Consider the following 22,644-nt stretch of genomic DNA (forward strand, 5'->3'; position numbering starts at 1 on the left):
ATATTAGAGTTTTCTTATCCGTTTCCATTCTTTTCCTTAGCATAGACACTGGAATCAATCCAACACTTATTACCAGTGTGATTGAGAAAGGACAATCCTCTTAGCACAGAGCGCTGTGTTCTTTCTGGGGCACTGAATGGCCCTGCACAGAACTCTATTAGTCTTCCACGGCCGTCGGTCGGATATCCTCTCTCTCTGTAGGCTACCCCGCTCCTTTGTCCGCTATGCACGGTGGTGGTGGGGTCTCTTTTGAAACATAACCCCCTCTTTTCCTCCTTTACAGCGCGGGCCAGCAGCTGTAGGGTTAATGTTTAGCAGCAGTGGCAGGCAGCAGCGCAGAGAGGTTGGAGTTGGAGGAGGAGGAGGAGGGGAGAAGGAGGGAGGAGTGGAGGTGGGGGCTGGTCCACAGCTGTTGTAGTAGGCAGGGTCTATTGGGGTAGGAAGCCTGCCTCACTCTGCTCTGGAACAATGGGAGACATGGCAGCCTCTGCAGACAGCCCAGGCTCACACACAATGCACATGCCCAAGGACGGGCCTTTACTACCGCTAGCGTAGAGGAAACCGGCTTCCTTGCCGCAGAAGGGGGACAGCAGGCGGACAGGGAAGAGAAAATCCCTATATGTCAGCTGGAAAATAGAAATGTAAGGTGGTGGCCTCTATCTTTATTTGGTGCCTTACGTTTGGTTGGGCTCTGAGGGTCTCTGGATATGCTGGCTGGATGACAGAGAACACAGCAGCGGCAAGGTGAGCTGACCCAGAATGCAGTGATTGAGTGAAAACAAAACATCTTTTAAAAATGTGAATACAGTTGTCGCAGCTGACATTGGATTTTCCATGGCACTGTCTCTGTCTGTCCTTTATCTCAGTATGTGGAGGAGCTCTGGTTCAAACAAAGACTTTTGATTGACGCTTGATGTGATGTGTTGTCAGTTTTATGGAGTTGATGAGCAGATGGACCGGAGCGGACATGGAGGGGAGGCTTCGGAGCAGGTCGATGCTGGCCCCGTCCCACTCTCTGTGTTGTAGATGTCCTCCTGACATCTGTGGTGTAGCCTACATTTTAGTGCACGGGTTAACCGTGTGCTCACTGTTATCACATAGTACCATTGGTGTTATGTGCTAGTAGTGCTAAGAAACATGGGATCAGGCAGCGATTGTTTTGGTCACAGATACTAATGTGTCATAAATCTTCCAACGGGATATAATGGCGGATGGGGGGTTCCGCTCATAGCCTAAATGTTGTTTGTTGTGGAATGGGGGTTGGCTGCAAACATGTCAGGCCTGCAATTCATTTCTTTTGGGGGTTCAGTGAGGAGGCAAGATTTTTAGGAGGTTCCAAGGTATAGCCAACCTTGGTGTTTGATTACGCTCTGACATACATGGCACATGTCCAGGCTTTACATCCTTTTGGGAAGGGAGCTCCCCGTACAGCAGCCCCCTCCCCCAACCTCACTCCACCGCTGCCTCCCCTCCTCATCCCAAATATTTCTTGTGTACGATTTGTCTCGGCTCACGTTGCCAAACCTCAGAGAGGAAGCGGCAGCGGGGGAGCCCGCTAACCTGAATCTGTCTGTGTACGGGGCTACGGGCCCTAGTCTCTGGCATTTAATATTTATTTGGGATCAGGTCTCTATTATTGATTTAAATAACGGAGCAGTAATGTTGTATGTAAACCCCGGGTTGGCCTACATTTCGGAGGAGGAATCCTCCTTCTTACTTGTTGTTTAATACCTCCGTCTGAGGATTTAAGGTTGTTTTCTTTTGCCACATTGTTTACATCTTCCACCCACACAATATGCCTGCAAGGGAGAACTCTGATCTGAGCCTGCCTGCACCCGATGGAAGATGGAAAGCCTGCTGTTTTTGTGACATATCCTGAAATGATATTGCCTGTTCTAAATCCCCAAGCGTGTGACTGACATGATTTAAGAAGATTTTGAACATTTCTGTGGCTGAGTTGCCTTTGATGATTTTTTTGTTGTTGTCAGCCTTGCCCCCATTGCATGAATATCATGGACTCGCTGCTCAACCTCATGGCTGTGTCTTAACAATCCCCAGTGACTTTGAACTTGCAGCTCAGTTCAGAGGACCTCAACATGGCACCATCATATCAGTGCACCAGCCTCCTGCTGCCAAAAAGTAAATCCAGTCTGGGGAGAGAAAATCCTTACAAAAGAGCACATTTATGTGTCCCGATGATTAGCTGTTCCTGTTTTGGCAACCACAGATAAACAAACGCCAGGGCTTTGCTCCCAGCCCAGGACCAGGTATGCCAACGAACCAGGACATGGGGCAGGCCTTCACGGTCACCTGGTGATCCTCTGTTATTGCATTAAAAACACAGATTGATTGCTAAACGCCTCTAATTCCATTTTAGTTTGAGGATCAGATGCCACTTCCCTACAGAGCGCCTTTGAGATGAAGAGTTAATATGAGACGAAGCGTTAACATGGTCGCTTGGTCCACCAGGCAGATACCAGTCTTGATAAAACGTGATCACGCTGACACACTTGACTTGTGAGACGCAGCCCTGGCTATCAGACAGTTGGGGGGTTGTCTTATCTGGGTTATGACTGGACGCCTTGTTGCAAACTGAGCATAATCGCTGGAGAGCTCAGTTAATGGGGAGTCCCAGATCACAGGCTAGTAGGAATGCTGAATTAAAAGGGGGATAAAATAACACCATTTATTTGACTGTAGCGTGCGGGGGCTGCCGTCTGCATGTTCCCGTCTTATCAGAAGTACATAAAAAGGGGTGAGTTCTTAAATGCTGTCTGCTGAATTATTCATTCATCTTTCTTTCATTACACTTTAGAATGACTCAGAGATGAAAAGGAAAGATGAGAGGGGGGAGAGAGGGAGAGAGGGATTGCGGTCTTGGTGAGGCTGGCGTCTACTATGCGCCGGCATCTCCCGTGGGCAATGGAGATTCCTCCTCTGCTCTTCGGTTTCCTGTTCCAGTCTGAAAGCAGAGGAAGGCCACAGCTTCAGCAGCAGGGGTGACATTGGTCTGAGCCCCCCCTGTTTAAATGACAGCTTCTCAAGGTCTTTTCAGAAGTCCTGGGTGTTGCAGCAGCATCGGGGGATATGGAATGAGGCTCTTAAATGGGATTGCCACAGATGTCAGGACAGTGTGTATGCCCACAGTGGCGGCAGAGGAATGGGAGAAAGGAAGGATTGATTGCTTGATTGAGTGATCGGTTAACAAGATATGTTGATTGGTTAACAAGATAATGTCCTTTTTGTTCCCCTTAAGCTCCTTGGTTTTGACGCTGGGACACAGAGGTGCAGGCTGACAGGAGAGCAACTTCTCTACAAGGATCTTAAAGGGAGCTGACATCACAGGTTTGTGTGTGTGTGTGTGTGTGTGTGTGTGTGTGTGTGTGTGTGTGTGTGTGTGTGTGTGTGTGTGTGTGTGTGTGTGTGTGTGTGTGTGTGTGTGTGTGTGTGTGTGTGTGTGTGTGTGTGTGTGTGTGTGTGTGTGTGTGTGTGTGTGTGTGTGTGCGTGCGTGCGTGCGCGCGTGCGTGCATGCGTGTATTTCTCACTTTGCTAGAATCAAGCTTAATTTACAAGGTTCACCAATGTATTCGTTTTCAATTGAAAGCATATACTATATACAATTCTATTGTGTCAAGATCCAACTGAGAATGCTATGGCTGACTTGACAGAATTTAGGTGGAATTGAATTCTCCCTGATTGTAGGAACTGCCATGTCTGCTCACCTATCTTTTTATCTTGATAGACACACTGTTTATTGCCCACAAGAAGTGTGTTACATTTCAGGTATCCACCCATGAAAGCCGATCTTGTTAGTTATTGCTGCTGGCTAACTCCTAAAAGAAACCATGGCTATTTATTACCAATAGATGACACATTAGATTTCTGCTGCGTATAGCGTTGCAAGTTGTTTTTGTTTCCAGGTGAGGGTATCCAAATGTCCCCCGAGCACACTTTTATTTTGATACCCTGGTATTCATTTTACAGGCATTTTAGGAAGAACAAAAGCAGAACATGCTCTCTCACCCAGAGGCGGACACGTAATACGCCTTGTTTTGTTTTCTGACTGGACCTTAAAGATACCATGGTTGTGCCTCACTGCACTTTGTTTACACTTTCCGTGTGCGATTTCCTTTTTTTCCCATTTTGTAGTGGCTGTGTTTTGAGAAGGGTGGTTTTTGGAAGACAAAACAAAGCCCTGGGTGTGCTGACTGTGGCTATCCAGAAGCAGTGGTGGAAAAAGTATCAATACTGAAATGTAGATACTCTGTAGAGAAGTCCCATATTCAAAATGTGTGTGAGTAAAAGTACTTCTTCGTCAAAATGTACTTGAAGGACCAAAAGTAAAAATACTCATCGTTCGTGCAGAATGTCCCATTTCGCAATGCGTCACATCGCGACACATTGTGAGCTTGTAGATCTGCTATTTTCACATGTATTTCTACTCTCGAGCAAACAAGATAAAAAACTGCAGATGTTCAAAATAGATGCTCAGTGCCTCGTCACACTGCTGCCAATGCACAGCGCTTACATTGAAAACAATTCAAAATATAACGCTGCACTGAAGAAAAGATGCCGTGGTGCACACAGCCCCTTACTGTGTTACTTCCTCTTCCACAGTTCATGTAGTCGTTACTTCGCTATTATTACCTCCCATAGACATTTTATAGATGAGACACAAACCTTTGCACATATCTAGGCTTTTTTCTTTCTTTTTTTTTTTTTTTACTGTTAATGCAAAGTTAATGCTTCGCTGAAGGTGTTCTATACTGAAAGTGTGCCCATTGAAAGTGTAAATTAATCTAAATTAAGTTGTTTGGATCTCGACTGGCCGTGTAAGCCATAGCCATCGTACACATTGACATTCATCCAGTTATGTTCTGTGAACACAGCAGCTATGATTTAAAAATGTCATCTGACCTTAAACATGGTTTGTTGAAATGTGTCATTGTAAAGCCTATCTTTGTGTAGAGTCTAGTTTGTTATAATCATAGCATGGTTACATTTCATAGTACCACTTTGGTTTAACATCCTGCATTGGGACAGTGAAATGTATTCATAGTCATGGAAGGTGCCATGGAAACTTTGTTTCTGACAGCATGCTTCCAGTGACATGTAAATAAATACATGTAAATACATGTAAATAATACACAGACACTTCCACCCTGGCACTTCCACCAACATACAGTATGACATAAGGGCAAAATGGCTGGCTTGTAGATATAGATGGATAAACACTTCAGGCATCTCCATACATTATATGGGCATAAAAGGGATTCTGTTTGAGTGGTTCCCATGACATCACAACATACAATATATTTTATGCCCATACATGGAGATCCCTATCTGAATCAGCCACACAGAAATGGGCCATGTCTTGGCCATCTGGCCAGTGATATATTTTGATGACATCAGGGATCTTCATATATGGGCATAAAAGGGATACTGGGGAATACCCATATATGGACTTTTACATAGGTGCTGTCACCTGTGATATCACCTGTGATGTCACAGTGATGTGTCATCCCATAGACCGTAAAAATGTGTACACACGGCTTCACGTCTACACGCAGACAAGCTGTGACATTTCTCATGGTAAACTGCGACTTTCGGTCGCAATAAGCTCTAAGTGCCCTATTCTTCTTCAGATTAGTCACTCAAGGCAGAGACTGTCTCTTCCACCATCTTTGGTTCAGACAGTCTGTAATAAGTTGAGAACAGGAAACAGGTCATCTGTTCGTCAGACCTGAAGTGTATTCGACCAATTACAAAGCGTTCAAAGGCAAAACATAGTTTTGAATGTCCATTTCTGCTAAACAGCTAGCTCAATAGACAATAGGCTTAGACTAATTTGAAAAATTACATGGCATCTGCCTTATTTTCTACTCGGTTTTAGAGCTTCTGAAGTACAGCCTGTTAGGCAGAAGCATTTTAAAATTGTGGGAGCCAAACAAGTCTATCATGAGAGACTTATCTTCAGATGGACTCCTACACAGGGACATCCTGAGCTGCTCTCAGTGACAAATACATGTCCAATACATGTCCATAGGGATATTGCATCGTTACAGGGTGGGGTGAACGGGTTATAAAATATCGGTCTGACCGCTGGGCCAACCCACAGTGCAATCTGCCCAGCAGCAGTGGCAGCAACATTAGCTGGTTTTGCATTCCCCTCGTGGGTCCTCTCTATCGGGCAGTGGCAGTACTAGAGGCTATATGTCTGCCAGTAGGGCCCTGTGTAAGGCACTGCCTGGCACTGCAGAGCCACTGGGACACACTGAGTCTCTCTCCTCCTCCCTTTCAATGGGCCTCTGTGTGCAGAGCATGAGGCCAGTCACAGGCACCCTAAAACCACCATCATGACAATGCTGTGGCTTACAAAGCATCTCTCTCTCTCTTGTCTCCCTCTTTGTCTTTCTCCCTCTTTTTCTCTTTCTTTCTCCCCCGCTTCCGTAGCCAGAAATATGTTGGGTCAGTCGGCAAGTCATCAATAGGGCTTGGATCAGCCGGTGTCCTTTGATGCTCAGTTGTGTTTTTTTGATCGGGATTTGATAGGGCTTTACATCAACTGGTTATTATCTTAGATTGTGTAGGCCAGTCGGATCCAAGAGCAATGCTCAAAGGTGGCATTCTTGTTTTGTTTCTTTAGCTAAACCACTGATGTTTGGTGGAGCACGTGGAAAGAACCGCCACTGTGTTATATTTAGAATCACTTTTGTTGTCTTTGGTACACACTGTAATTTCCATTTGAATGTACATAGGCGCATGTGCACACACACACACACACACACACACACACACACACACACACACACACACAGGACACGTTGATGCTCCTGCCCGGAGCTCCAATGTGCATTAGAGGGGAGAATAGCTGGTATTTATAAACACTCAATAACGCTGCTGTGTCCAAGGTTAAACGGGAGGCTAATATCTGCTTCCGTTCTCAGATGGACCTCCATTGATCAGACCTCCATTATACGTGCAGGTTGGCACTGTTTGGTCAATTACTGTTCAATAAGTGGCCTACAGCTTGGAGGCTGCTGCTTAAGTTCTTTGCCAGGGTGGGATGTGGGGTGGAGCGGGCCAATATATTCCCAATAATCTTCCTGTAAGCCCCTCCCAAATACCCGTAGTTACATAATGACCCTGTGTTCTGTGATGTAGCTGGACAGCTGATGTTTTGGGACACCACTGCATGCCATTGTGCTGCATGCATCCCAGTGGCTGCTTGATACGATATGAGTTCGGTTCGCATGTCTATGTGTGTTAGTGTTTTCAGATTGGTGTTGTGTGTGTGCGTGCGTCCGTGTATATTCTGTACATGTATTTTTGTATTTCAATCACCTGGAATTGTCTAAATTGAAAGCGTCGCCAGCCACACCAACTTCCATCTCTACTCGAGCTCACCAGCCATTATCTGACTTTTTTTTCACAACATTGGTACTGTGTCCAAATGTCGTTATAGACAAAAATGTCAAACAAATTAAGCGCTGTGATCTTGTAGATCAGCTATTATAGGTGAATTCTCTATTTCATAAAAACAGAAATCTAAGTTTTTCAAATGGATTTGATTTGATTTGATCTATTTAGCACATGTAAAAAAATATAACAGTACACAAAATATAAAAAGAAAAGTGCCAGGAGGAGGCAAGAAGCCCAAAGGGAACCTACCTATGTATAACACAATAAAATACTAGTACATGATTTGTAAACAACAAAATATAGAATTTACAAATAACATGATTGAAAACATGAAAAACCAACATAGTTGACATAGGACATCATCAGATCCATAGAGCATCTCAAGCAAACAGAGAAAGAAATAAACCAAACAAAAGTTAGCAGGGAATAATGTGATAAAGGATGTGACATTAAGTGACCTGGTCAATCAGAACATCCCTTTGAATTAGAATGAATGAAGCACTTTTTGAAGCGGTGAAAGCCGCTTCCAAGGAGTGGCTTTGTCTGGTCCGTACATGTTTTTTTGAGGATTCCCATAGATTCTCAAGGAGTGGCTTTGTCTGTCCCGTACATGTCCCGTACATGTCATTCATTCAGAATTCATAAAAAATATAGAACTAAAGCAACATAGAAAGTATAGATCTAGAACACAGAATGTATAGAACACAGATTTCATAGCTCTAGAACACATAGAATAAAAATTCACCGCTTCACTTCGAACCAAGGTTTGATTTTTAGATAAAATCAGGATCCCATCGGACCCAAAATCTGCCACTGGTCGAGCTCTACACTATCCACCTAGAGCCATGCCTACCACGAGGCTTGTCCTCTGCCATAATATAAATATCCGCTCTGTTATGCCACACTCATGGATTCATCTTTGGATTTATTGAAGCTACAGTACTAACAGCCACAGGAAGATGGCTACATTGGCTTATTGTTTCATACCATAATGGATCGGTAGCAATACGGGAGAAAGGAGTACCCTATATCATATTCGCTCAGCCGTCCTTCAGATGGATATAGTGAGTGTACAATAACATGTACATACAACACAGTGTAGGTTACAATCAGTATGTCAGAGTCAGAATCACATAACCACATGAATCCTATCCTCCCTAGTCTGGGTATCATAATAGGCAAACATTAGGCCAAAATAGTCCAACATTCCCTGAAAATAGGTGAAAATTGCAGATCTATAAGCTCAAAACCTGACATGTTCTGATGCTTGTAGATTGTCTGTTTTCACTATTTGACAGACATCTAACTAATATATAGGGTTTAAGTGGTTCATTTTCAGACAATCAGTGCATGACTATTGACAATGCACAGGATGTGCATTAGTGCAACATTACATTCCACAACACAAGTCACAAAGAAGACTACAGTAGACTATAAATAGGCCAGTGGTTTTCAAACCTTTTGTGCCCAAGGCACACCAAAAGGGCAAGTCAAAATCTCAAGACACGGCTCTATTCATATCCGTGCAGAATAATCAAGAATAAAGAGGGCTTGTCACTTGCTCATACAGGTACAAGCAGTATCTATATACAGTAGTCAATTACAAAATAATTCATAACCTTTTTAGTATAATTTGTATAGTTGCAATAATAATGTGTGTTTGTCATAACACTCACTGGCACACCTGGACAACATAGACTGTAGACAAAGCTCATCACTTGATACTAGCGACTTTAAGCTAGATGATTTTCAGGACGGCAACGCCAGGCGGACTACGGCTGCTATGACGTAATCGCCGTAGCGATCAAGATGGTTAAGCAAAGCCTCGGCGGCGACGGGTTCCCACCCCTTTCACTGAACGCTTTGGTTCCCATGGCGACGCGTACACGCAGCAGAGGGGGGGGGGGGTATAGCCTATTGTCTAATTTTACTAGTATTGAGAGTTTAAGATGTGGTTAAATGTCTGAACATTAATTCATGGATTAATGTTACTAACATGAATCCAACATATTCATAGAAAAGATCATGTGTAAACAAATAAACAAAACATGTATTTACCTTTAATCGCACTGATGATAGTGCTGTCAAACAAGTCTATGAAAAAGTTTAAGTTGCAACACAATTTCATACAATATGTAGTGGGGGTCTCGGCTTCATCTTTGTCACAGCTAGGGGGTCCTTGGTCTGAAAAGCGTTGTAGAACCCTGCTGTAGGGTATATGGTAGCAGAACTAGTGAGTTGCTTAGTGCTGTGGTCCAGTGAAACATGCACAGTAGTATGATTCTTGGATGATGATCTTATTGTGGGCTCGCCTATAAGGCGAGCACACTTTAGATATTGTCATTATTTATCTAGCAGGCAGGCAGGCAGGCAGGCAGGCAATCAGTAGACGGGATCTTCGGTTCCTTTCTACTCCTACATACATAGTGAGAAAATGAAAATAAAAACATCAATGTGTTCAGTTTACAGTGGCGAAGTGTGCTATTATTGTGGGCTCGCCAGTACCTGGCGAGCACACTTTAGATATTGTCATTATTTCTATACTAGGCAGGCAGTCAGTGCAAGTATCAAAAAACTTCGGTTCCTTTCTACTCCTACATACTTAGTGAGAAAATGAAAATAAAAACATCAATGTGTTCAGCTTACTGTGGCGACGTGTGCTATTACTTTTTACAGCAATCGGCCAAATGGTGGCGCTGTAGGAAGCCTTCGAAAGTGCGAACTTTGAACAGGTATAGCTCATGCTGTGTTTGAGGTAAAGCCATGAAACCTGTATACACGTATGCGTCTCCTCATGCCGAACAACCTTTACGCTCTGACTTTTGACCTTTGACCTTTAGATCTCCCACAATTTGGAATTATATGAAAAACAGTAAAAATCTATCTCCTCCTGGGTTTTTTTCGTTACGCGCACGAAACTTTTTTCACATGAACTTTGGACCAATACGGTCAGATTGATCAACCAGATTTCTTTTAAAGTGAAATATAATTTTTTAATAATTCAATCAATATTGCGGTTTTATGCAAATTATTCTTCGGCCTCTAAATCATACATGCAAAGTTACACGTTCATGGCATTTGGCAAAGATGTAGAGGGTTAGTCAAAGTATTACTGAAACCAATTTTAGTCCAATCGGCCAAAGGGGGGCGCTATACGAAGCGTTTGAAAATTCAAACTTCAAACGGGCATAAGTCATGACTCGTTTCGTTTTAAGACATGCAACTTGCTTACACGCGTGCTTTGACTCGAGCGGAAGACATCTGTGTCTTTGTTAAGTAAGCTCCGCCCTTCGATTTTCCGCCATTTTGAGCAGTTTGTAAAACGCGTAAACCCGCTTTTATTCTGGAATTTTCGCTCCACGTGCACAAAACTTTTTTTACGTGAACTTTGGACCAATATCTAAAGATCTGTCAGATCGGATTTTTTTTTTAATTGAAACATGCTTTTTTAATAATTCAATGAATATTGCAGTTTTATGCAAATTATTCTTCTGCCTCTAAATCATACATGCAAAGTAACATGTTCATGGCATTTGGCAAAGATGTAGAGTGTTAGTCCAAATATCACAAAATCCAATCTCACTCCAATTGGCCAAAGGGGGGCGCTATATCATTTTGAGCAGTTTGTGAAACGCTTAAACCCGTTAGGATTTTTTTAGCAATTTGCATGAAACATTCTACACACAATCTAAGGACCTTTATCTAATATGCCTATGAAGTGCACACACACACAAAAAGAAAAATAATAACAAATATAGCTGCAAGCAGCGATAAAGTGGCCAAAGCCAAAAACACCTCAAATCATGAACACAGCCTGCAATGTCCGTGAAATCTTGCAAGCACATTCCCAATAGGTCAAGGAACAGATACCACCCTTCTTACATTGGCCTGTTATAATAGCGCCACCAGCGGGTCAACTTTTGGCACAACACATTTTTGGAACAAAATGGACCAATCTTTGACGTCAGTAACGTCAAAGAGAGCACTGCCTGCGATCTTGACATTTTGTACTTTTATAGCCATTGTTTTCTGGCTTGAAGCGAGCCCACAATTGTTTCGAAGGAACAATATTTTTCTAGTTTTTTATAGCAATCGGCCAAATGGTGGCGCTGTAGGAAGCCTTCGAAAGTGCGAACTTTGAACAGGTATAGCTCATGCTGTGTTTTAGGTACAGCCATGAAACCTGTATACACGTATGCGTCTCCTCATGCCAAACAACTTTTACGCTCTGACTTTTGACCTCTGACCTTTAGATCCCCCAGAATTTTGAATTATATGAAAAACAGTAAAAATCTATCTCCTCCTGGGATTTTTGCATAACACGCACAAAACTTTTTTCACATGAACTTTGGACCAATACGGTCAAACTAGTCTCGGCGGATTTCTTTTAAAGTGAAATATATTTTTTTAATAATTCAATCAATATTGCGGTTTTATGCAAATTATTCTTCGGCCTCTAAATCATACATGCAAAGTTACACGTTCATGGCATTTGGCAAAGATGTGGAGGGTTAGTCAAAGTATCACTGAAACCAATTTTATTCCAATCGGCCAAAGGGGGGCGCTATACGAAGCTTTTGAAAATTCAAACTTCAAACGGGCATAAGTCATGACTCGTTTCGTTTGAAGACTTGCAACTTGTTACACGCGTGCTTTGACTCAAGCGGAAGACATCTGTGTCGTTGTTAAGTAAGCTCCGCCCTTCGATTTTCCGCCATTTTGAGCAGTTTGTAAAACGCGTAAACCCGCTTTTATTCTGGAATTTTCGCTCCACGTGCACAAAACTGTTTTTACGTGAACTTTGGACCGATATCTAAAGATCTGTCAGATCGGATTTCTTTAAAATTGAAACATGCTTTTTTAAATAAATTCAATGAATATTGCAGTTTTATGCAAATTATTCTTCTGCCTCTAAATCATACATGCAAAGTAACATGTTCATGGCATTTGGCAAAGATGTAGAGTGTTAGTCCAAATATCACTAAAACCAATCTTACCCCAATTGGCCAAAGGGGGGCGCTATATCATTTTGAGCAGTTTGTGAAACGCTTAAACCCGTTAGGATTTTTTTTTTGCAATTTGCATGAAACATTCTACACACAATCTAAGGACCTTTATCTAATATGCCTATGAAGTGCACACACACAAAAAAATAATAATAATGAATATAGCTGCAAGCAGCGATAAAGTGGCCAAAGCCAAAAACACCTCAAATCATGAACACAGCCTGCAATGTGCGTGAAATCTTGCAAGCACATTCCCAATAGGTCAAGGAACAGATATCACCCTTCTTACATTGGCCTGTTATAGCGCCACCAGCGGGTCAACTTTTGCACAACACATTTTTGGAACAAAATGGACCAATCTTTGACGTCAGTAACGTCAAAGAGAGCACTGCCTGCGATCTTGACGTTTTGTACTTTTATAGCCATTGTTTTCTGGCTTGAAGCGAGCCCACAATTGTTTCGAAGGAACAATATTTTTCTAGTTAGTGATGAGTTTGAAGTGAGTTCTTCCTTGAATCATTTTAATAAACACTAGATAGTGGTCCTTGAGGGAATTCCAGGCGCCTAATGCATACCAAGCTGGGAGTCTTAAAAATTAAAACGTTTTAGAATCACTGCTAAAGAATGCCTTGCCTGTGCTGGTTGTTATGTAAAGAGTGTGATGGTGTTGAGAATGCTAGCTAATGTCTTTCAGATGAGAACACTGTCTCTTGTAAACCACATCTGGTTCAAATAGCATTAGCAAATCATTGTTAGCGTTTGTTTTGACCTCCAACATCGAAGGAAATACGGTTTCATCCCCATTTTCATCCCCAATATGAATAAAATCTCTTCTAGATGAGAATAAGAGAGATTGTGTTGACGATAGATTCCACTTTAACATCCTTTAAAAGATGGATAAGAAGACTAAATACATTATTTGATATGAGGGACAATGCTGGACGGAATTTCCAACTTCTCTCTCGTTGATGCAGAGGCAATCCACATGTTTTAACCCAACAGCCAGTGACTGACACCACAATGAACCACACACATTCACTCTTTTTAACGGACAAACGTGGTCTTAAGAATGGATTACATCATCAGAATGGGGGCTGGTATTCTGCCAGATCACCAAGCCCGCAGGGAACCAGCATTCCAGTGGTGCTTAGGCTTCATTTTCCCACCTTGTTTGCAGATGAGAACAGTGTCTCATTTAACGAGTGTTGGTGTGACCATGATGATGATGATGATGATGATGATAATATGGTCGTGAATGCTACATCTGTTTACTTCCTTCCAGATGAGAACAATGTCTGACGAGACAGAACAGAGAATGTGCGATGAGGACTTTGGGTCGGACGAGGAGGGCGAAGAGGCAGACGTGGAGTCTTACCTGGAGGACAACAGCAGTGAGCTGGTGGACAGACTGAAAGAGCTGGAGGTGAGAGGATGCCAGACGTCATGTGTTATGAGCAGGTGGCGTCACAAGGGGGGGGAAAGTGGGACTGAGTTACTAGGGCCCCAAGGTGGAGGGGACTTAATCATGTTATACTTTAGCTATTGAAAAATAGCAGATATACAAGCTCACAGCGCCGCTGCGAGCTTGTAGATCTGCTATTTTTGAAAAGTCGTGAAAATGGGTGCAGATCTTTGAATATGTGTATTTTTAAAGCGAGCATTTGTAACGTTTGTCCCTGGAACTAAATATTTTGAGATGGGGGTCCGTGGCCAATACATGTCATTTTGGGGGTCCTTCACATGAAAAGGTTTGAGCACCACTGACATAGAAACAGTTTAGAAGGATTTGAAATATTCAAAGACTTGCACAAATGTGCAAGATTTTTCAAAAATAGCAGATCTACAAGCTCGCAGCGTGGCATGCGGTGCCGCACTGTGAGCTTGTATATCTGCTATTTTTCAATAGTTAAAGCACAAAATAATGCGTAATAATGCGTTGCCCAGAATTGTCAATAGAATTGTTCATAGAATTGTCAATGCAATACAATTTAGAAACATAAGCACATTTTGTATATGCACAGTATGCAAAAGCAGTGGGGGTAAGTAGAGCTGTTGATCATGGCTGGCTGCTTTGATATACTTTTTCCTTTAACTTCTTAATAAACAGAAAGGGCATTTACTAAATAAAGACCTGTTTTAACGGTTGTCATTATTTTCTTACTTATTAGATTTTTTTCATTTTCCATTTCTTCCAGGCTGAGAACTCGGCTCTGTTGTTGGCAAATGAGAGTCAAAGAGAGGCCTATGAGAGATGCCTGGATGAGGTGAGTATCACTATAGATGCAAAACTCTACATCCATGCTACTCTAGATTTTGCATTTATGAATTAATTATTTATAATAAATGACGTAGTTCTAAAATGTGCATATTGTCGCTCTCGATAAGTGTCTAAAACATTATTTTTGTCATCTTCTCTTTGTGCTCTCGTCATTAGGTCGCCAACCATGTAGTCCAAGCTCTGCTAAACCAAAAGGTAAAATTACCATAACCAGCTCTATATACTGTACTTCATTATACGATGAATGGTGACATTTGCCTATCTACAAGCTCACAACGCACTGTGACATGCCGCATTCTGAGCTTTTAGATTTGTAAAATGTTTTGACATTTGTTGTAAGTGTTTGTCTGTAATGACATACAAACTGCCTATGAATTGAATATTGACCAGCACTGAGGTCCATTCATTGTCTTGTGTGTTATGATCTAGGACCTCAGAGAGGAGTGCATCAAGCTGAAGATGTTGGTGTTTGACCTGGAGAGACAGAACCGGGCGCTGTGTGAGCTTTTCCAGCAGAAGCTGCCCAACCACCCCACTGCCAACTACCAGGTGAACACTTTTGTTGATTTGTGCACCTTTTGTTGTCACCAAATAGCAGCATATTTCTCTTTCTTTTTTGTGGTTCCATTTCCTTAATTAAACATTGCGTACTTGATTCCACCATTGCTCTATATTGTTCCCAAATCACAGCAGGAGAATGTGACTCTTAGTGGAGTGTGTGTTCACAATAGTGTGTAGTGTATACAATGTAGTCATAATTGCCTTGTGAATCTCCTGTTACAGGTCCAGTCGGGACCCCTCCCAGAGTACAATACACAGCTGCACAATGACTCTGCCAAACAGGTGGAACATGCACAGACTGAAGCACAAGCCAAGGTGATGATTACAAAGCGTGTGTGTGTGTGTGTGTGTGTGTGTGTGTGTGTGTGTGTGTGTGTGTGTGTGTGTGTGTGTGTGTGTGTGTGTGTGTGTGTGTGTGTGTGTGTGTGTGTGTGTGTGTGTGTGTGTGTGTGTGTGTGTGTGTGTGTGTGTGTGTGTGTGTGTGTGAGGGGGATTATGTTGTAGGCTCAGAGTGAAAGACTAGACTCCAGTGGTGCACTCCACCTGTGTATGATGTAATTGATGGTGATGCTCTGACATTTAAAACCCTATTCTGCTATTGTAATGCAGAGAGCCATTGCGGCTTAATCTCCCTGGTACTCGTTTCCTTTACTGCTGCATTCAAAGGTCTTAGCTTTTTGATACATTATTTTGCTGGGCTCGGGTTGTGAGCGGGATGTTGATACAGATCTCTTTCTGTCCCAAGGGAAATGGCTACCGCACACAGCACACCTCCCCTGGGCCCCGGGGGCCCGCCTCCTCCATGGAGGCCTTGTCCCCCTTCTTCAAGAAGAAAGCACACATCCTGGAGGTCCTGCGCAAAATGGAGGAGACGGACCCTCTGAAGTTCCACCCGTCCACCACAAGCCTCTCCTTCTGTGACTACAGCCAGGTGCTCATGTCCACCGAGGCCGTCCTAGCCACTGCCGACCCCCTACCGCTGCCGTGCAAAGCCCATCACGCGCCCTGCCACTGCTCGTGTTCTGAAGCAGACACGCATCAGCACGTGAACGGCGACGGGGTGGTGAAGTGTGAAGGAGGGAACCCATGTTGTTTGCACTCAAAGAAAAGCCCTGACGGTTCCTCCAAGCCCTGCAGCCACGTCTGCAGTCCCCCGAGAGCCCAGAACCACGCCACGGCCGCTGTGACTGAATGTCACGCCAAGAGCACAACAGAGTCCGTCCTCCTGTCAAAACAGAGCATCAAGAATGACAGACACCAGCAAACAACAGGAACCACCCCCCTTGCGTCAGTCCCGGAAACAGCCGATCAGAGTGTGGAGGCGGAGGGAAAGGACTGTGGGCAGGACACTGCAGAGGGAGGCCCACGGGGGACCACCTCCTGTGAGCTGACTGGTTTCTACCCCGCTTCCCACCTGCCCGTCCCAGCGAAAGAAAGCACTCCAAATGTCCACTGTGAGGTGGAGGCAGAAGACGCTGTTCCCAACGGCGTAGCCTCCATTGATGGTTTGGTGCAAGGAGACCCCTCCGCCCCGGAGAGAGACAGCGCTGAGCGGGAGGCTTCCTGTGCAAGGGCCAACACCTCCATCAGCCCCAGCACCTCCTGCCTCAGCGATGTCAAGACCACAGCAGTCAACTCGCCGTCCAAGCTGCTTAAGTTCCTCAAGATCCCTGCCATAGGGGAGAAGTCACAGACCTCGACCAGCCCGGTCCGCTTGAGTCCCCAGCTCACCCGCAACTCCAGGATCCCCTGTCGCACCAACAACTATGAGGTGTACCATTCCCCCGTCCCAACACGTAGAGCCACCACAACAGAGAGATGCAGGCAGCCCCCACCACCACCCTCCAGGTCTGAATCCTATCCAGCCACACACTCCGCCTCCGCCCCCACCTCCCCGCCCCAGTCGGAGGACACCTGCTCCCCTCCGGCTAAAGACATAAGCTACAGCAGCCTCTCAGTGCCGAAGGCCAGTGCCGGCCCTAAGCAGGGATCTTCTTCCCCCTCTGCCACTGCCACCTCCTCATCCTCCTCACCTAGGGTAGTTCAGAGGGTCCCTCACTATGAAAACATCTCTGATATAGCAACCAGTACCAGAGGAGAGGACTCGACCCAGGGCCTTGAGAAAAGAACCACACTCCCCTCTCAAACCAAGGTGGGTGGTGGTGAACGGAAGCTAGTGAAGTCACTACCAGAAAGCGTCCTCAACCCTCCTCCGCAACGCAAACAGTCCTCCTCCTCTGCCTCGGAATCTTCGTCATCATCATCGGAGGAGGATGAAGATTCGGAGAGCCCTGTCTGGGTCAATCATCACAGCCTACCCAACTCATCTGGCCTGGACAAAGCTCAGGGCAGAGCTAATTACGCACGCAACAAACAGGAGACAGAAGCGAGGGACACTAGCATGCAGGCATCTGATGTAAATCAGCCTCCACCTCCCCCTGCAGCCAAGAGGAGTGATCCCTCATCCATCCCTAAGCGGCCTGGGAGCGGCTCAGGGAGGTCCCCAGCTGACTCAAGCCACCATGCATTCAAAGACAGGCTGGCTGCCCTGGGTAAGCTAAGGAGCTCTGAGGATTTGCAAGTCAATCTAAGACCGGTTGATACTGCAAACACAAGCGCGCCGTGCAACGAGAGCAATGTCGGCTCCGCCGATGAAAGAAGTAAGACAGCGGACCGGCCCGCCGAGCAACACAAAGATGAGCAGAGACATTCAAAATATTCAGACTCATTGGACAGTAAACCTAAAAGTAGCTCCAGCAGTTTGAAATACCACGGCTCTTCTCAGATGCACGAGCCGGGTAATAAATCATTGCCCCCTGTTCCGGCTGTGGTCAAGCCAGAGCTGTGTGTGACTAAGACAGAAAGCCCCAAGAGCAAAATTGGCCTCCCGTCCCCAAACACAGACACCCCCCAGGTGCTGCGCAACAACATGAAGTGCCCTGGCTCCCTGAATCTGGCCTACACCGCTAAACACGGTCTCGGTCCTCACAGCAGCAGCAGCCCCAACAAAATCCCACCCAAGTCACCATCCAAACCCTGCCAGGGCCCCTCGGTCCACAGGGGTGGAAAACCTGTGGATGGCCCACGTTACTCCTCCAAATCAGAGGAGAGGTCCAAGATTGGCGGGAAGGGTAAGAAGAACCCAATGTACGGAGACAGCCTCCCCCCTCCGCCCCCTCGGCCTCCGACATCGGACACGCAGGATGCCAAGGCGCCCCAGCCAACCCCAAGCCTGCAGTCAGCCATCGAGCAGAAGGTGATGAAGGGCATCGAAGAGAATGTATTGAAGCTCCAGGAGCAGGACCGAGGCGTGCCGGTGGTTGAGGTCAAGCAGAAGACCTCCAATGGCATAGCCAGCTGGTTTGGCCTCAAGAAAAGTAAGCTGCCGGCACTGAGCCGCAAGGCGGACACCGGCAAAGTGAAGGATGAGAAGCGGGAGTGGAAGATCAACATCCCATCCGTGGGGAAGGATCCCGTCAAGGTGGCCTCTCGCTGCAAAGAAGGGGTGGAGGGTCTGAACATCTCCACCCTGATGGAGAAGGCGGAGGGCCTGAGGAGGGCCCTGGAGGAGGAGAGGGCATACGTGGAGAGGTCGGGAAGGGGTCACTCCTGCGAGGTGGTGATGGACCAAGCCCAGGGACAGCTGGCAGTCATGTACAGGGGAGCGCGCTCTGACAACTTCATGCAGCAGCTGCTTAACAGGTGAGAGGTGTTGAGGGGCCAGTGTAAGGGATGTACAGTACAATGGATATTCATACCATATCTGGTATGTGTACCTTATTGACTGCAACTCATACTATTCTTTACATTACTATCAACCATTCCAAAGCATACTGTACCATGGTTTGTTTTATTTTTGAGGAAGCCACTGGATTCAGTTAATTTCAGTATGGTATGAAGTTGAAACTTCATTGAGTACAACACGCTAAATATAACGGCATGTAAAAAAAGAAGAAAAAGTCAAAGTTAATATATTCTTTATTAATATAACTGCAAAGGGTATACATTGTCTACTCTTAAAAAAGGTATAGAAAAAACTTTAATAAATATGAAGCCTAAAAAAAAATCCAAAATCATCCATCTATGTACTGTATATGGCTGTGATTAGAAAATGACATGTATTTACAAGATTATGGTCCTAACCTGTAAGGAATGTGTCCACTCTGATGTGTAAGGTGGTGAGAATTATTGTGAGTGGTACTTACACAATCCCTACTTTTACTTTTTTTTTTATTAAAGTTGGGACTAAAGAAAGGTGTGTGTGTGTGTGTGTGTGTGTGTGTGTGTGTGTGTGTGTGTGTGTGTGTGTGTGTGTGTGTGTGTGCGTGTGCGTGTGCGCGTGTGCGTGTGCAGAGTGGATGGAAAGGACATGATAAGTGTGCCTCAGCGACGCCTGTCCTTTGACTGTAAGACATCCAGACCAGTGTTCAGTCAACAGAGTGATGTCATCAGCCACACCACCAGCAGGGACAATATTGAAAAGGTACATAGTGTGGTCGCATTAGAGCACCCTCTGTTGTTAGTACAGTAGGTGCTCAAATAACTCATCTACATTGTTAAATGGATATGGAACACAAGACACTACTGTATATAGACAACCAATGAGAAAACACAAGATGATGATGGAGTTGATGACTTAAAACAAATGTTTTAAAGCAAATAATATTACATCAGCAGAAGTATGTACTGTAAACGGTGTTAATTAAGATCTCACAGCATTCATGCCATCAGATCAAGCACATTTCAGCTGAGTTGCCCTGCGTGGGTTCACTGTTTAAAGCCAATCATTTATTTGTTGTTTTACACAGGGATCAGATGGAATCACCAACGTAACATCTGATGAAAACCTTGCAGATCCAGTTCATTCACAGCACTTTGCAGGTAACAAGGATACCTACTAGGAATGTATCTGTGCTGAGGAAACAAAACAAATGTGTACAATGGTTCAATACCACCATTGACCACTTGAATATTCATATCTGTGAGCAGGGGCGTCACAAGGGGGGGAAAGTGGGACTGAGTTACTAGGGCCCAAGGTGGATTTTATACTTTAGCTATTGAGAAATAGCAGATATACAAGCTCTACTTGCCACGCTGCGAGCTTATAGATCTGCTATTTTTGAAAAGTTGTGAAAATGTGTGTAAATCTTTGATATGTATTTTTTAAGCAGACATTTGTAAATCAAATTTTCGCTTCTGGGGGGTCCCTGGAACGAAATATTTTGAGATGGGGGTCCGTGGCCAAATACATTAATTTTGGGGGTCCTTCACATGAAAAAGTTTGAGCACCACTGACATAGAAACATGGGTTTTTCAAAAAACCTTATATATTCAAAGATTTTCACGATTTTTCAAAAATAGCAGATCTACAAGCTTGCTCTGAGCTTGTATATCTGCTATTTTTCAATAGTTAAAGTACCCAGGGCCCAGAATTTGGTGTGACACCCCTGTCTGTGAGAGTAGTGAATCATTGTGGTCTCATGCCCTCCCCTCTCCTGGTCCAGGTTCTGGTGCGTCCACATACACTCTGGACAGTGGCATCGGTACTTTCCCCCTGCCTGACTGCAGCAGTGGTGCAGCAGGGAGAAGCCTGTCTAAGGCCAGGGCCGGGGCGGAGCACCATGCCTCTGGCTCCCCGGGGAAGGTAGCGCGCCGGGCCCGCACCCTGGACAGGGAGATGAGCTCACAGGACGAGTGTTATGCCCCGCACAGGCAGCTGATCCCCACCATTCAGTACAGTTCCATGCTGGAGGGACGGGGCACCGCCAATGTCATCCGTGAAGGTATTGCACTGAGAATTGTGCTTTATTTAGAAATGTACTGTTGCTCTTTATTTTTCGTAATATATATATTTCTTAATTGTGTTACGCTAACTATGGACTGTTATACCCACTGTACATAATACCAGGGTTCAACCAAAGCCACATCGGATACCACATTAACCAACAGGGTAATCTGGATGCATTTTGATATCCTAATTTGCTGTAATGCCATGGATATGTGCTTATTATAGACATGCTACAGCTCTAATTAGTATGTGCATGGCATTGACCTTGGAATACATTAAGTTGTTTTGTATTTCCTTTAAATCCTGCTCAAGGGGAATTTTGGAAGAAAGTAATCCCTTTAACTGTTAAATTATCATTGCCACCTTGTTCTTTTTCATGGATTATGTTTTTGGGAGATGCAGTTTATGTTTTATGCACATTAGACACACTAGACTAGAGAGAGCGAGAGACAGAGAGAGAATGTACTAAACTGTACATACCAGTCAGTAGTATATTTGTCAAGTTAACTTAAAATTGTCAGTGATGTGACACTAATGTTTTTGTGTCCATATGTGATTTCTGCCTTGTTTTTGAATTGTGTGTGTTTTTTATTCGTATAATGATTCGTATAATCTAGATTTGTAAGTGTTCAATGGGGTTTGTACAGGTGGAAGTATGTCTGGAAAGGCTACTAAAGCCTGCTGTATGATGATTTTACTTGCTGAAAAGAACATATCTACAAGCCAACAACTTGTAGATGCGTCAGTGGTCAGTATCATGTCAGTATGTTGGTATGATGTCAGTATCATGGTCAGTACAGTATCATGTCAGAGGGCTGTGACAGGGCCTGACATCCATTTGACAGGACCCAATCTGGCTAGCCATCGTCAAGGAAAAGTTCGATCGCTCTTTTCACTTGCAATGCAGAAGTCTGTAATCGAGAGACTATACAGGGCCTGTCACAGCCCTGTAACAGGGATGTCAGGCCTTAGAGATAATAATCTATTTTTAATTTGATATTTTAAATAAAGCAAAAATTATTATGAGAACAGAACACTTTCATTCACTTCAAGTATATAAAACATTAAATATTTCTAATGCCTTTTCAAATGACATGAAACCAACATTACTACAAAATGTACTTTTTAACAAACCCGATGCATGCTTTTAAAATAGGATTTTAAAATGTGTGATCTTGCCAACCCCATTTTGTCACTGACCCACTGCCACAAACAAGAAAGTCCCTCTAGGCTTTGTGAGGGATCTTGATTCAGTACATAATGGCTTGACATGCTGGACACTTGTTTTAATGGAAGCTATCCATTTTGTCTGCAGACAAGGAGGCTCATGGAGCAAACATGTTCTCCCCCCGATCCAAGACGTGGACCTTCCCCAACTTGAAGGCCCCTGCCGGGCCCGCTGAGGTGTACCTTGCCGTGGAAGAAGAGGAGGAAGAGACGGTGTCCTACGGATCTCCATTTAGAGGGGTGAGTTTAATATGATGGAGAATTATTTTCAGTAACATCTTGCTTCGTTTCAAACCAAGCTGAATTGAGCTTTGAGGGTTTTTTAGTACACAGTACTACAGCCAACACAGTGACAAATGGC

At 44.3% G+C, this 22,644-nt stretch overlaps 1 protein-coding gene across 1 annotated transcript in view; it reads left to right on the forward strand.

The window, feature by feature from the left end:
- Positions 1-22,644, forward strand: part of nckap5l (NCK-associated protein 5-like) — a 33,152-nt gene that overhangs the window by 9,211 nt on the left and 1,297 nt on the right. Inside the window, exons 2-12 of the mRNA XM_080734000.1 lie at positions 3,257-3,345; positions 13,712-13,852; positions 14,625-14,693; positions 14,864-14,902; positions 15,137-15,256; positions 15,491-15,583; positions 16,014-18,970; positions 19,622-19,751; positions 20,077-20,149; positions 20,773-21,051; positions 22,372-22,523. Of these exons, the coding sequence (XP_080590126.1) occupies positions 13,712-13,852; positions 14,625-14,693; positions 14,864-14,902; positions 15,137-15,256; positions 15,491-15,583; positions 16,014-18,970; positions 19,622-19,751; positions 20,077-20,149; positions 20,773-21,051; positions 22,372-22,523 (4,053 nt within the window). The 5' untranslated portion in view covers positions 3,257-3,345. The remainder of the gene's footprint in view (positions 1-3,256; positions 3,346-13,711; positions 13,853-14,624; positions 14,694-14,863; positions 14,903-15,136; positions 15,257-15,490; positions 15,584-16,013; positions 18,971-19,621; positions 19,752-20,076; positions 20,150-20,772; positions 21,052-22,371; positions 22,524-22,644) is intronic.

Source organism: Nannobrachium achirus, assembly GCF_963921795.1.
Source record: "Nannobrachium achirus genome assembly, chromosome: 9".
NCBI classification, from domain to species: domain Eukaryota; kingdom Metazoa; phylum Chordata; class Actinopteri; order Myctophiformes; family Myctophidae; genus Nannobrachium; species Nannobrachium achirus.